The sequence below is a fragment of the Cebus imitator genome, unplaced genomic scaffold (genome assembly GCF_001604975.1).
Source record: "Cebus imitator isolate Cc_AM_T3 unplaced genomic scaffold, Cebus_imitator-1.0 Scaffold950, whole genome shotgun sequence".
In the NCBI taxonomy this organism is placed as follows: domain Eukaryota; kingdom Metazoa; phylum Chordata; class Mammalia; order Primates; family Cebidae; genus Cebus; species Cebus imitator.
This window is the reverse complement of record NW_016108265.1, coordinates 1-15000: the sequence shown is the minus strand read 5'-3', so window position 1 is coordinate 15000 and position 15000 is coordinate 1. Positions and strand designations below refer to the sequence as shown.

At 38.3% G+C, this 15000-nt stretch overlaps 1 protein-coding gene across 1 annotated transcript in view; it reads right to left on the bottom strand.

Moving 5' to 3' along the window:
- The window catches only part of LOC108298397 (target of Nesh-SH3-like), an 83568-nt gene extending 69034 nt beyond the window's left edge, over positions 1-14534 (bottom strand). Inside the window, exons 1-11 of the mRNA XM_037735769.1 lie at positions 14477-14534; positions 11918-11977; positions 11012-11095; positions 9044-9127; positions 7847-7906; positions 6996-7079; positions 5590-5646; positions 4502-4561; positions 3771-3845; positions 2829-2888; positions 571-645 (exon numbers count right to left, since the gene is read on the bottom strand). Coding sequence (XP_037591697.1) covers positions 571-645; positions 2829-2888; positions 3771-3845; positions 4502-4561; positions 5590-5593 — 274 coding nt within the window. The 5' untranslated portion in view covers positions 5594-5646; positions 6996-7079; positions 7847-7906; ... (2 more) ...; positions 11918-11977; positions 14477-14534. The remainder of the gene's footprint in view (positions 1-570; positions 646-2828; positions 2889-3770; positions 3846-4501; positions 4562-5589; positions 5647-6995; positions 7080-7846; positions 7907-9043; positions 9128-11011; positions 11096-11917; positions 11978-14476) is intronic.
- Between the last annotated feature and the right edge of the window lie 466 nt (positions 14535-15000).

Below are 15000 nucleotides of genomic sequence, written 5' to 3'. Positions count from 1 at the left end.
TAGTCTAGAACTATTGACCTTGTGATCCACCCACCCTGGCCTCCCAAAGTGCTGGGATTATAGGTGTGAGCTACCATGCCCTGCCTGTTTACAAGTTTGAAGGGCAGTATGTTTTGAAGGGCTCACATGTTTAAGAAGAAGTTTTACTATTTTTACTGAAGTGAGAAATCTCTTTCCTTGATGGTCACAACTGAACTAGTGGTTCTTTTAACACAAATTTAATTTACTATTAAAGAGAGCCACAAACATGTAACTGTTGAAAAATATAAGAATAAAGAATAAAATTAGTTCTTCTAAGTGGTTTTGTCAACCACTTAATCAGAGATGTGACTATTTTCTAGAATGATACAGAGCAAATGCAATGAAAAGTTTTTTGTACATTCAAGTAGCAATATTAATGTATTACTAATTTAACAATATGAAATCACACAAAAAGAGCACTGTGCAATATTTATAGAGTTATTAAATGTGTATTCCTTTTTCACTTTTTTAATCTTTGGAAATATAGAGGATTACAGTATGCCTCTTGAAGCACACAGTACACCCAGACAGATAAATTAATCTATTTACCCGGTTGACTTTGTGTCATTTCTAGGCTTGGCGATGTCACTGGTTTCAAAATAAGAGTTTGCAGTTCAGTGGGAGCTGAAAGAAGAGGGTCTAAATTGTAAAAATAATTTTAAGTTATTTCATAGATTTTAGACAGAGGTAGCAATGAACTGAAAGACACAGACCCTGAAAATCATGAGGTTATGGAGAGCCATGCAGAATGTGCCCTATTTAAAGCAGAAGTCCCCAGACTATAGCCCTTCCAAGTCTAGCCCTCTGCCTGGCTCATGAGCCAATATTGGTTCTCACATTAAGTGTTGGGAAAAAATGAAAAGTGATACTTCATGACATGTGAAAATGGTATGCAATTCAAATAAAGTTTTATTGGAACACACAGTCATATGGTGAACTAAAACAGTTCCGGGCATACTTATGTATCAACTTTGGTTGCCTTCATGCTAAAACAGGACAATTGAGTAGTTGTAACAGAAACTGAATGGCCTACAAATTCTAAACTAGTTACTGTTTAAGTTTCCACAGAAAAAAAAATTGTTGACTCCTGATTCAAAGTGTCCTTCTAAAAAATCAGGAACCTATTTAAGTTCTCATGGACTACTGTATCTGAAATCTCAGTTCCCACAAGAGCTAAGAGCTGCCTATAGCTGATTTCATGATAGTAACATTAACGAAATGTTGAATCTCATCCAGGAGCATTTTGCTCCATATTTTAGTTTCACCATCTCCTTAGTCACACTTAACAAGTATTGACACTTGTTTTTTGTGCTGTTCCCACTCTTCCACCCTCTAATCCAAATCCTATAATTATTTCCAAGCCCAACTACTCTATCAGCAGCTCACATTGTTTCTTGACTCGGTAAATATTTGTTTTACTACTCAATTAAATAAGCAGTTTTCATATGAGGAAATTGCGCTATTATCTAGAAAAGTGTATCTAAGGAAACCTTAGGTTTTCTTCACAATTACTTTGTGGTTTAAGAGGTAAACTATGTCTTTTCTTTTGGTTTCTACCTCTGCTCCTTACTCCACCCCACCCAACTGCTAATACGGTGCTGGGTACACAGAGAATGAGGAAATGATTATTTTCTTAAGCAAAAGTAGCAGCACCTGTGAGAAAGAGATGAATGAAATGGAATAAGAGAACTTTATAAGATCCATCCTTTGTTAGATACAGTCCTTATGTAGAGCACACCATGAATTTAGCCACCGCATAGATCTCCCTGAGCTATGAACCTAATGATGGGCCCTATAATTGCCCAGCTGTTGACCACTGTAAGTGCCTTTTCTCTCAGAAGGCACAGAAATGGGAAGATGTTCAAGCCTATTGTCATTCCTGTGATTAAACTGTAATGGGCTAGAAGGACTCCTTAAACCTTCTAAAGCCTAAACCACAGATTTTCCTTACTTCAAATGAGAGGCTTTAGGGAGTTTAAGGTCTGAGAGATGGAATAACCCCTATTCATCCTCCTTTACATTTCTGAAACTACAAGATGACGATCTTGGGTTGCTATGGTGTTTGTAGGTCTGGAAATCATGGAAAGCATTATATGTAGACCTATGTTTTCTATAACATATTTTCTTGAGTTTATTTTCTAAATTAAAAAATTACTACTTTGTTTCTGATCACCACTAAGTGTTCCTTTAGAGACCTAAATCACATATGAAGTGATTAAAGAAATAAATACTGAACATGCATAGACATTCAAAGGGATTCCTACTTAGCAAAGATTAAGAGCCATTGCTAAACTGTGGTGAAGAAGAGTGGTCAAGCTCGTCAATGATTGAGGAGCCTGGAACTTTCAGGGAAAAACTACTTTTTATGCTAATGTAACAGGGACACCTTATTCCTTAAGACAGGAAGAGAATAATGAGAAGAAGACAGAGATTTTGCAAGAACGAAGTTACTCAAAGGGAGCTCATGGTACTTAATTGTTGTTACTTTACAGATCTAAATAACAAATGGAAGAGTATTTAGATCTATAAATACTGAATACCAATTTGGACCTCATATTTATGACTGAATCATATGGTGCATTTTTAAAGAGAGTTTCCTGGCAGATAGCTGTCCTTCACTGGGTCCAGGGATGTCTGTGAAAAACAGGTAACACTTGAATTAAGACTCCTGACTATTTTAAAATGAAGTGTAGAATGGAGTAACAGCAGCATCGCAGGAAGCGGAAGCAACTCTGGCCATGACAGTGGTCAAGTGGGGTTATAAACAGCAATAAAAAGCATTTAATGAGAGTCACAAAAATCGTTACCAAATGTTGTTCCTGGGGCATCGGAACTAAGAACAACTGGTTCAAAGCCTGTAACAGAAACTAACCAAAAGCAACAACATGAATACAAGAATGCTTAAACACATTTTTTTAAAGAACACCCTCAAGTTTTCTTTTTCTTTCTTTTTTTTTTTTTTTTGAGACAGAGTTTCACTCCTGTTTCCCAGGCTGGAGTGCAATGGCACGATCTCGGCTCACCGCAACCTCCGCCTCCCAGGCTCAAGTGATTCTCATGCCTCAGCCTCCTGAGTAGCTGGGATTACAGGCATGTGCTACCATGCCCAGCAAATGATACATAATTTTTTTAAAAAAACTTTGGAATTGATAGGGAGCATATAGTTGCTTTTGGAAGATTTGGCCCTATTAGCCAGAACAATTCATCACAGAAGGCAGTTACAACCTTTGAAATCTGCTGCAGTCTTGATATTATCCACGTGAGGTTTTCCTAGGTACATGGTTTTCTAACTGGTATGGATATTTGCTTTGGAAATTTGTTTAGACAATAAATATGAAAATATATAGAGAAATATATATGAAAGTAACTCATTGCCTTTTTTGGAAGTTGAAAAAATGCCTGTTTATGTAATCATGTCTATAACAAATGGATCACGTTTCAATGCAGATATAGCAATAAATACCCATGAATAACTATGCCAATCTTGCTGTAAACACATCTTTAAAGAGAGACTAGGAACTTCATCCAAACCAAGTCATTTAGGAGATCAGGCACACAAGTATCCCCAAGTCATGTTCTCCTGGACAGCTCTGTACGAGAAGCAGCTGCTACCCATGTCAAATAATCGGATTCTTAGAGAACATGATGACTGCTACTTCCCATCACAGGCATTTCTTTGGGACTTCACTGGGACAGCCTGCTAGGGTTCAGGCTCCTCGGCTCCTTAAACCAAGGAATCATACATTTACCCGATTTGGTCTGAGGCACTTCAGGTGTAGTTTTAGGTCTGGGACGTGGACGACGTGTCCGTTGTGCTTTAGGAGCTGAAGGAAGAAACTCTGAATTACTCTAGTGCAAGTGGCTTTGGAGACAAAACTTAGGTTTTTAAAGGTATATCCTATTTCCTTGAGATTTAAGTCCCACGTCTTTTAAGGCTAAAATATTTTCTATTTTGTTAATTTTTTTTTAACTACTGAAAATTCTTGAGAGAGACAACTTACAGATAAAATCAAGTCAAAAAGTGAAGAGACTCATACATCTTTAACTTCAAAAAACACTAGAGCCAAACTCTGGGTGATAGAGTCTCAGGCTCACACTAAACCTTTTGAGTATGCCAAAGAATCCATAATACCGTAAGAACTGTTAAGAGTTTAGTCAGCTTAGATAAGATATAGTCACCAGCAACTGTGTTTGAAATTTAGCTTTAGACGTGAATGCTGTTTAGGCAAAAATACATGACACAAATTCAAATAAGATTACATGGTAGACTCTGAGAATTCGGTCCACGCACAACTTTTGAAAGTAATAGGTAACTTCTAAGGATCACTAATCCTCTCAAAAAGCAGCAGTATAAAGTTGAAGGACAGCAGAGGATGACAAGATTGTACTACAAAGCTGATGATAATGTGATTATGATCACGACAGAATGGATTTGAAGAGAGGCCAGGAAAAATTATTCAGGAACATAGAATATCATTACCTAACGTTGTTTCTGGAACCTTGGTTCTAAAAGCGTCAGGTTCAAGGACTGCAGTAACAACTAGACAAAAATAATAAAATAAAGCAAGAGATTTAACTTGAGTATTAATTTCACAAGTCAATTTTTAAGCTTCAGAACCGAGAGAAAAGTAAGACTCGTTTTTTGCAGATTGGGCCAAATCATAGCTAGGTACCAATTAGTCTCAAAAGATGGACTTGCAAGGCAGCATTGCACTCAGCTTAACATCACTACGTGGTCAGCAAGACATTCTCCTAGATGCTTATCCGATTCCTGCTATACATTAGTGAAAGACTGTTCGACAAGCTTTTTACATATTTGCAAAATATATGCTTTTCTAACTGTGCCGGAAAAGGCATTTATCAGTCTCCTTGCACTTCTGTAGAGGTTGCGATAAATGTCTTGTTATTTACTGTTTAAATAACTACTAGTACCATAAGGAATCCATATATATGAAAGCATAAAGAATACCACGTAATTAATAAACTGCTTATCAAAATCTCAAAGTAGTCCCTGATTCAGTAAAAGTTAAGAAACTGTGAAACCTTCATAGAGATGAATAAAGAGTCAGTCCATCCTATTATGGAAGCCTGTCATTAACACTTTCAAGACTTGGTACATTTTACAAGTTGACAATTTACTAAAAATATCATTCCTTGAAACAGACAATATTGTATAGATCCTAATAAAAGTCATAAAAAATAATACTAGCAAAGAAACATTGTGCTTCCCTACATTTGATGAGGAATGAGCAGCATAAGTAAGGGACAGCTAGAGGTTCGTGCTTGAAATGCAGCTTGAAATGGTCAGTGCTGTTTAAACACATGTACAGGATCGCGTGACACAACATTGAACAGTTAAAAGCACTTTGATGTCCTGATAGTGGTCCATGCACAGTTCTCTCAAATTCAACTGATAATTTGACACAGTCTAGGATAATTTCAAGATAAAGACTATAACGGAATGATGGCAAAGGATGACAGAATGGTCTCATGACATAGTTGAAACTGACTACATTAGCATGACAATGGGCAGAAAAGCACTATTTGAAGGACACACATTCTCATTACCCATGGTTTTTGGAGCTTCAGTTCTGAGAGTAACAGGTTCGAGATCTGTAGCAGGAACTAATTAAAAGTAATGAAACAAACACTTGTGAAAAGTCACTATGTCTTTCCAGTATAATATTGCTGCAATCAGTATATAGCAATTTTAAGAAATTCTCTGAAATTTGAACTTGTTATTTGAACGTGTGACCATCTTATAGTCAGATTAACAATTTTTTTAAGACAAGTTAGTCACAGTCTACACAATCTGGCACACATCTCAATAAAGTCCACATAATATTCTCCTAGGTATCTGAGTATCTCATTCCAACTATTGTAGAAGACTGCCCTAGAAGCTTGTTCAGACATCTTACCAAATATATACTTATCTAATTGTCCTAGTAACTGTTGGCATTCTTGTGGAAGCTTTTTTTAAATTATTGTACTTTAGATTCTGGGGTACATGTGCAGCTTTAATAGCATGCTGAAAGGAGCACGAATACAATCAATAGCCTGTTTGAGAGGAGACATAGCAAAGAATAAAGCAAAGGGACTCATAGGCTGAGATTTCACGTGCCCTCAACAAATCAGGATAAAGGATAAACACACACAGCAGCTCCCTAGACAAAAACACAGGACTAGACGCGTTTTCTAGATGGGTGATGCTTCTTGGGTCAGATGCAAATTCCGAGTCATATCTTCAAGGCCTTTCTTCAATTGCTCTTATAAACCCTTCCAAATGCAGCTGTCATCTCTACTCAGAAGCAGAATCCTGCGTGTTTCACGAAACCTGTGCCGTCTAACTTGCCTCTACCCCTTTCTTTTTGACTCTTCATTTCTCAGATTTTAAGACCCAACTTCTTTCCAATTATTTATTCCTGTTCCTGTTCCTCATAACATTTTCTTTTTCTAAGCTCGTAGATGTGTATAGCATCCCTCAAGACAAGTTCAATTTGCACAGATACACTCCCTTGCTTCAATCTTTGAATGTTTCACACTGGGTCAGGTGTCAACCTCAACTATACTACAGGGTAAGATGTTAAAGACAAACTTCCTCTTCCCGTGATATCCTCACTGTTGTTGATGCGGCTGTGGGAAGATACAAGGCACTAAATTTTTTTTCTAGAAATAAAAATGCCTGGTTCTATTGAAGGCATTTTGTCTTTATGAGGACAAATGAAATAGGAAGTAGTAAATAAGACACACAGTAAGAGAGACCTGTATGCAGAAAGCACAAGGAATTCACCGGCCACACAGGTCTATCCCAACTGTGTTCTCCTTTGCTAACTCAACAGGGGGAGCAGCAGCGGATTATTCTGTGCCTTCACCCACATGGGGCTCACACAGGCCGTCAGTTCCATCACTGGCATCAGTTATAGATTCCCGAGAGCCGCTAAGATGAGCTACTTTGATCAGAAACCCAAATTTACCCGGTTTGGTTAGAGGAACCTCCGGACTCGGTGTGGTTTTAGGTTTGGGACGTGGACGACGAGTTCGTTGTGATGTTTTAGGAGCTGAAGAAAGAAAACTTTCCGTTACTACAGAGTCCGTAGTTCAGAAGCTATGAGTAGCATGACGTACGGTCTGAGATTTTTTTAACGCTTACTAGATTTTCTCATATTTCAAGAAATTTGTCTTCTTAACTTTTTAATTAGTAACCTTCACTATTATTATAATAGTATGTCTCCTTTTATAATTGAAGAAAGTTTATTGGAAGGAAATGTCATATCTAAAATGAAATTGCTAATTTAAGAGGTGAATAATAGTCAATAAGACCTCAAATAAAAGTTAAGAGTCACTGCTAAAATATGGCAGTGGTGGTCAGTTATAAGTTCTTTGACAGTCACTAAAAAAAGACCACATAATTAATGAAAATATCAATCAGAATATTACAGAGATGGCAGAAATAAGTAAACCAAACTTTAGATTCATCAAGAAACTCTCTGGTATGGTGATAATGATAGAATCAAGAAAAATGCATCTTAAAGTCACCTTTAACAAAAAATTGGTTAAAAAACCCACTGGATGACAAACTAATTTCAGATGGTTACATACCCAGAAGATAGCCTGAGTTAGGTTCATGCAGCTCTCTTAAAAACAAAGTACGATTTGTTTTAAGAGTCAGAACGTGCAATACTTTTGGGATGAAGAATGATGGAATGACAACAGAGAATGACAATGTAGTCTTAAAAAGCAGAAGAATCTGTGGCTCTGACGATGGGATGGGTTTCACAATGAGAAGGAAGAACACTTAATGAGGACAGAACGTGCTGTTTGTTACCTTGTGTTGTCACCCAGGTCTCAGTTCTGAGTGTCACAGGTTTGAGCTCTGCAGTAGGAACTGACCAAAAGCATTACAATTAACCAAGTGATTGTTTTAAAGGAACATAAACTCAAAGCTTTTCTTCAAAAATGAGTCTCATGAGTATAATACAGCTTATAGAATTATATAGCAACCTTGAAACACTGTTAAGCTAAAGAAGTAAACAGCTGATTTCATAAAATTTGGCTGTACCTGAATCAGGTACCTATTCCCTTATTCCTCACTTTCTGATTACCTAACAATCCCAAGTGGACTATGTAGGTATTGCTAAGAATTCATCTTTGGAAAGAGACAGAGGCCTTAGCATGACAAACTGAGTTGGATATTCCTCCATTCCATGCAAAGAAAGAACATGGCTTCGTATGGAAAGAACAGCTTGTGGATGTCTATCACATCAATCTCCACTGCTCCATCAGGGACCTAGGCATGGGTACACATGGTCCTAGTGAGATTCACAAGGGATTTGCCTGTCATTTTGAAGTCATACACCTTCATATCAGTGGCCCAGTTACACCGTCTCCTCTGGTTGGTCTCTACTAGCGTCTTTTCCTTCTGATTTTATTCTTCCTACCTTTCTACTCATCTGTGAACCTTGGTGATTTCAAGGTTCCATTTCTTCTTTATATTTCCCTGCTCCAAATATTTGCATACCTAGCACATCTTGTTGGGAGAACTCCAAAACCAGTCTTGAATTTGCACTGATACTGTCCCATGCCATCCTTTATTTACAAAGGAAAGGCTTCCGTTCTCAACTGTCTTACAGGTTTGAGGACCAAAATGCAGCTCTGACATCTGATGCATGCCCCAAATGTGCTAATATGATTGGGTGGATATCTAAGGCACTTAGTATTTGTTGACTTGAGCTAAGTCAGTCTCATTTTTCTAAAGAAGTTTCATTTTTAAAAGATAAATGGAAGTTAATAAAATGCCCAGTGCCAGAGAAGACTACACACAGGAAGCATGAGACATTCAGCTGCTCCGTGGACCTCCCAGCAGTGTTTCTCTTACATCCACACAGTGGGGACTGCTGCTGACCATGAGTTGTGGCTTCCCTCTCATAGGGGCGTACTGGTTACTCCCAACCACTGGGATTACTCTTGAGACCCTGCTGGCTTAGGCTGCAGGGACTCTTTAAACCAGGAACACGTGGTTTACCTGGTTTGGATTCAGGTGCTTCAGGACGTGGTGTGGTTTTTGTTCTGAGACGTGGACGACGTGTCCGTTGTGATGTTTTGGAAGCTGAAGGAAGAAGTTCTTGGATTACTACAGAACTACATGATCTGCGATTCTGGAAGGTGTGCAAGGTAAAAACATGACTTTCTACGGCTTGATAGATATTTGCCTTTTGAGATTTTTGTCACATTTGCTCCTCCTTATATTTCATCACAGAAAGCTCCTTAAGACAAAAATCACTTTTTAATTCAAGAAATAAAGATTAGAAATTTGAATGGAAATCTCATAGGGTAGCCTTCCTGGGCACCAAAAAAGTTAAGTACTATTGCCAAATTTTAATGGATAATGAAGGACTGTTCTCCTAAATCTGAGATTTACAACTTAATCTTTCATTTTTTGGCACATATTCTGTAGAACTTTTAAAATCAGAACATATTATGACCTTATTAGAGACAAAATAATACATTTCTATGCAAATAGAAAAAAGGTTAGAAATTCAGATGCACAATGAGTCCTCTTGGCTCTATGAGAGTTAACAGCTTTATCTGTCCAGGTAGGAGTTAGAGACCCACTGATATGTTTGAAATACAGCTTTATCACAAACACTGCTTACAGGTCATAAGGCAAATAGAACGTCCTCAAGTAGATTCATGCATGACTGCTTCTCTTAAAAGCAAGAGTTAATTTCAGAGTCTTCGTAATTTCAAGAAGAATATAATTGAATGGCCATCAACAATGACAGTGTTGTCACATGACACAAACTGAAACTCTACGTTTGTCAATAAGCAAAAGAAAGCTTGTTGAAAACACAGTATTATCAACGTTACCTAATGTTGTTGGGGCCTCAGGTCTAAGAGTGACAGGTTCTAGGACAGTGGCAGGAACTGACCAAAACGACATGGAAATCAAAGAGATTTTTAAACATATGAGAAGTTGGAACACTCACATGCAAACACATTTTACTAGTCTGTGAATTCTTCCAGAGAAACAAAGAAAAAAGTTTACTTCTTAACTGAGGGCAAGAGTGTGTGTGTTCATTGATGATACGGCCAAACTATAGGCATGATGAGTTTCAGGCTTAGCTTTTGAGCTATCTTGAGTAGCTTAAAGAAGTCAACATGAAATTCTATTAGGTTTTTAACTAATTAATTCTGAACAGCGTGATCACTGTTTGTAATAATCGGTAGAGCATCTGTCTGCCCTCAGCCCCGAATAAGTGGAAATCAAATACTTTTGATGTCTCTGTATCAAATCTAAGCTTCTGAATTAGGTCCTCAAAAATCCTGCTTCATCTGGCTTGAAGTATCCTTCCAAACGCACCATCATTGACAGTCATATACGACCATCTAGAAGGAGTCCATCTAGACTGGACTGTCGTTCTAGCTGACCAGCACATGTGGTCCTTCTGCCCTAGTTCATTCTTCCCTCCATTCCTCCAAATCCTCAGCGGGCCCAAGGTCCAAGTCCAACCCACCTCGATCTTTTTCTGAGATAAAACATAAAGATCATCACTTTATGTTTGTGTCAGCCAAACACATCTTTAACTCTACTCTTTCTGCAGTAAAATAACTCTCCTGCAAGCTGGCACATCACCCATGCTCGCCAGTGTCCAATGTGGGAATGGAAATACGCAAGACACTTACAATTACGTTTATCTGAACTGAACATGTTGGCTCTGCTAAAGAAGTTCTACCTTTAAGATGTGAATGGGATTTGATGGTAAGAAATAGATTATGTCGTTTCAAAGAAGAGTCTCACATAGAAGTAATAAGATATGCTGGTACCAGTTGGGTCTCACCCACACATTATTCTCCTTGAAAGCTGAGCAGAGGAGATGGTACTGCTGATGCCTCGTGCCCTTGTGCTTAGGGAGAATAAGAGCTGTTGCTGCTCAGCACTGGCACTGCCTCGGTCCCCACTGCGACAGGTTGTGAGGGGTCACACATTTACCGGGTTTGGTCTCGGGTGCCTGAGGGCTCGGCGTAGTTTTAATTCTGGGACGTGGAGGGCGGGTTCTTTTTGATGTTTTGGTAGCTGAGGGAAGAAAAAGCCTTGTGTTACTCTAGGTCTTATGATTCCGGACACTGAGAAAAGGTTTTTCCAAAGCTTGTCAGATGTCCTATAGTTCCAGGAACTTTAGTTGTTTTTAGTTTTACTTTTTCATTCCTTTTATAACGATGTGTCCTTTTATGATTTATGGTACTTTTCAGGAAAATTCATGTATACAGTAGAATTGCTCACCCAAGGAATGAAGATTAGCACTTGTATTGAGAAATTTACAGAACTTCCTTGCTGGGGAAAAAATGATAGAGCCAGAGTACTCAATGAGAAGGGATAGGAAGTTAGGGTCACTTTAAGGAAGAGACTTATAGTTTTTCTGACTTTAGTGATTCCCTAATTGTCAAATTAGTAATAAAACATATCATTACTTAAAGCACCAATAAAGAAAGAAACATACTGGGCAATTTTTTTTTAATCTAAAAACTCAGATGTGCAAAGGAGAATAAGGGTAGCTGTTATTGCTGATCAGCTTAGATATGAAATAGAGCCCAACTGGTTTTAAATTCAGCGTTAACACAGAACTCTGTTAAATGATGCATGAGATGATATGGCAATTTCCAATGTGCTACATGGCAGGTAAATGTTTTAAGCTCATGCCTGGCTCTCATAAAAACAATAGGAAACTTGTTTTTAGGAGGCTTCGGGATTCTTCAGATGATAGAAATAGTTGAATGGTCACAGGCAGTGATACTGGCTATTTTGCAGAGGAAGACACGCCACGTTATAGGTACAAGACTGAAACGACCGTACAATGAGCAGCAAAAGCAAACAGCCAGGTAATGGCAGGGTTGTTACCTAAGGTTGTTGCAGGGGTCTCGGTTCTAAAAGTAACAGGCTCGAGGTCTGTCACAGGAACTGAAGTAATAAGACAAACAAAAGAAACTGTAAAAAATGCGTGGGAGCTGCAGTATTCACATCAAAACATATCATGCTTGCGTAACACTGCCTCTAGGATAATTAAACATCTCTGGATGAAGGGCTTAGGACTGAATTATATTTCCACTCCTCCCCCAACACACCAAATTCATATTCAAAGCCCTAATCCTCATGGTAAGACCTTTAAAAAGATAATGAAGGTTAATGAGGTTATCACGGTGGGATTCCACTTCAACGGGACTCATGGACTTATATGAAAAAGAGACATGAGCTGCACACACAGAGAAAAGGACATGTGAGGACACGGTGAGGAGGTGGCCGTCTGCAAGACAAGGAGAGAGGCCTTGAGAGAAAGCACGCCTGGAGACACACTGATCTTCCACCTAATCTATACTGCTCTGTAATGGCAGCCCTTTTTCAAATGGAAAATTTCTTTCGTCTAGACTTGGCCAAACTATACCAATTATACCATCTCATGAGATGGTCATCACCTTTGGTCTCTGTAATTTAGCACCACGAGGCAAACAATTCCTCTAGTTATGGTGTTTACCTGAATATAACATGGAAGACTTTAGGATGTTTTAAGGCATTTTCTTAGTACGTTTCTAATAATTCTCAAGAAGCACGTGAAAAACTGGTTTGCACTTTAGTGGATGCTGAATAAAGAGAAGATGTACTATGTATGTTTATCAAATTATGGTTGCAGAAAAAATGATGAAATATCTAAACGGTCATCACACAAATCACTAAAAATGATTGGTGATCTTTCTGGGAGCTCCATTTTGGAAAGAACTTTTCACTTCTGTGCAAACAAAAGCACTTAGGAGGACTGGGTAAGGGGTGGCCACTCAGTCTGCGGCATCCAGTAAATCACTGTCCATGCTTAGCAGAGGGGAAACATGTTCTAGTGTGGAAAAAAGATTTTTGATGCTCATGAGAACAATGTCAGACTCAAAGAGTAAGACATTCAAGTAAGACATTCAAGCCCTCCTTCCACTTTCCACAGTGTCATCCAAATGCAGAATTACCAACAAAAATGTTTTGGCTGACCCTAGGAGGAGGATCTCTGCCTCCTCTGGTCGCCTCTACATAGATCGAATTTTTTCATCTTTGTTCATTCATGCCTTCCTATTTGTGCAAATTGTGATGTGACTCAAGGCCCAAACTCTTTCCTGGCTCTGTTGCAACCCAATTTCATTTTTTACCTTAAGACCCTGTGATAAGTCTAACACTTAACATTTATATTTCCAAGAAAAATCTTTAATTTGCAAAAACACCCTGGCTTATTCTCCTTCTCTAGGCTTTTCCTGTGGGAAACGTTTTTGTGTTCAACTAGCCCGCAGACCGTCAAGTGAAACACCTCTCCTACTACACAAAGGGAAGACCCTGCAACTGTCTTCTAAACTGACTCCTTGTCAACCATGAGGGAGTAACAGCCCTCTGGACTCCCTCACTAAGGGGTATGTGAGTTTATTATTTCTATCAATGACAGGCTCCCAGGCTCCTTAAACCAAAGATCCTATATCTATCTGGTACAGTGTCAAGAGCAGCCAGACATGGAGTGGTATTAAGATTGTGCTGTGAATGGTATGTTCACTGGGAGGTGTTTGGAGGTAGAAAAAGGTAATCATTAGTTATTTTAAATTGTATGCTTCTGCACGTTACAGGCTTAGAAAAGATCCTCTTTACGTTTTCTAAAGCTTCGCAGATTTTCCTGAACTTCAGAAAATATATCTAATGCAAAAATTTTGCTCCTACTTCAATCTTCTTCTGTTAAGATACTTCAATAACAAACTTGCAAATATGCAAATTTGACAGATTAAAGTTATTAATTCAGATATTTAGGATTAATATGTTTGTTACTTTCTCCTAGAGTGCCCTGTCTGGATTAAAAAGGTTATAAATCATCCAAATGAGGATGGAGACTAAGGGGGACTGGATACATACTAAGGATGGGGTGCATTATTTAAACCTACTAGCCTTGATCACATTATCTGCTAGATAATTCACTAAAAATATTCCTCATACATTAACAAAATGACACAAATAACAGGCAGATGACAAAGGTAGATGTTTGGGAATGGTCATATATAAGATTTTAAAAACCACAAAAATATAAACCAAAAAAAAGGAAAACATAAAAAGGGACATGTATAAGGGATGTATAAAGAAACTTCTCTATTACAGCCTGGTTAGCATAGACCAGGTGAGAGCCTCCTGAGAATATATGAAATTTCCCTTAATACAGAACTCTGATTAAGCCAAAAACAAAATGATACAAAAACAGTTTTAAGCTACAGAGCAGGAAAAGATCTCAAACTAGATTCACACATAGCTCTCTTATGAGCAAGAAACAACTTGTTTTATGTACGTTCAGCCGTCATAAAACAAAAAATGTAATTGAATGGCAATATACAGTGGAATAAGCTTGATACTGAGCAGAAAAAGCACTTGCTCAAGATCAGAAAGTGGCATTACTGAATGTTGTCCCTGGAGCCTCTTTTATAGGAGAAACTGGTTCAAAGATTGTAGCAGGAACTGGCCAAATATAATAAAGACGACATCAACAAAACAGTAAAAATTTACAAAAACTCAGAACATTCAAAAAGAATTTACCAGGTCATGATATATCTGTCCAGAGCACAAAGCAAACACAATTAGCCTCCTGAGCTGAGAGGAAATGGCACCTCTGTCCTTGGGTACCAATTCATCTCTTAGGAGGAATGGTCATTCACTTTGTATTCAGATAATTCAGATAACGGTCCATGAGGAGTACCCCAAGAGTTTTTCTTATTCTTTGGTGATCTGAACCTAACTAACAGAGCATAATAGACCATACACATTTTGCTGAAAACTCATCTTTGGAACAACACCATGAGCTTTGTCCAACTTGAGTACTTCAGAGAGCAAGAGGGCTAGCCATCAGTCTGTGATATCCTAACTGCACAGGGATGCGGAAGATTCCTACATAAAATCCAAACTCCTTAGGCCAGCATTCAAGA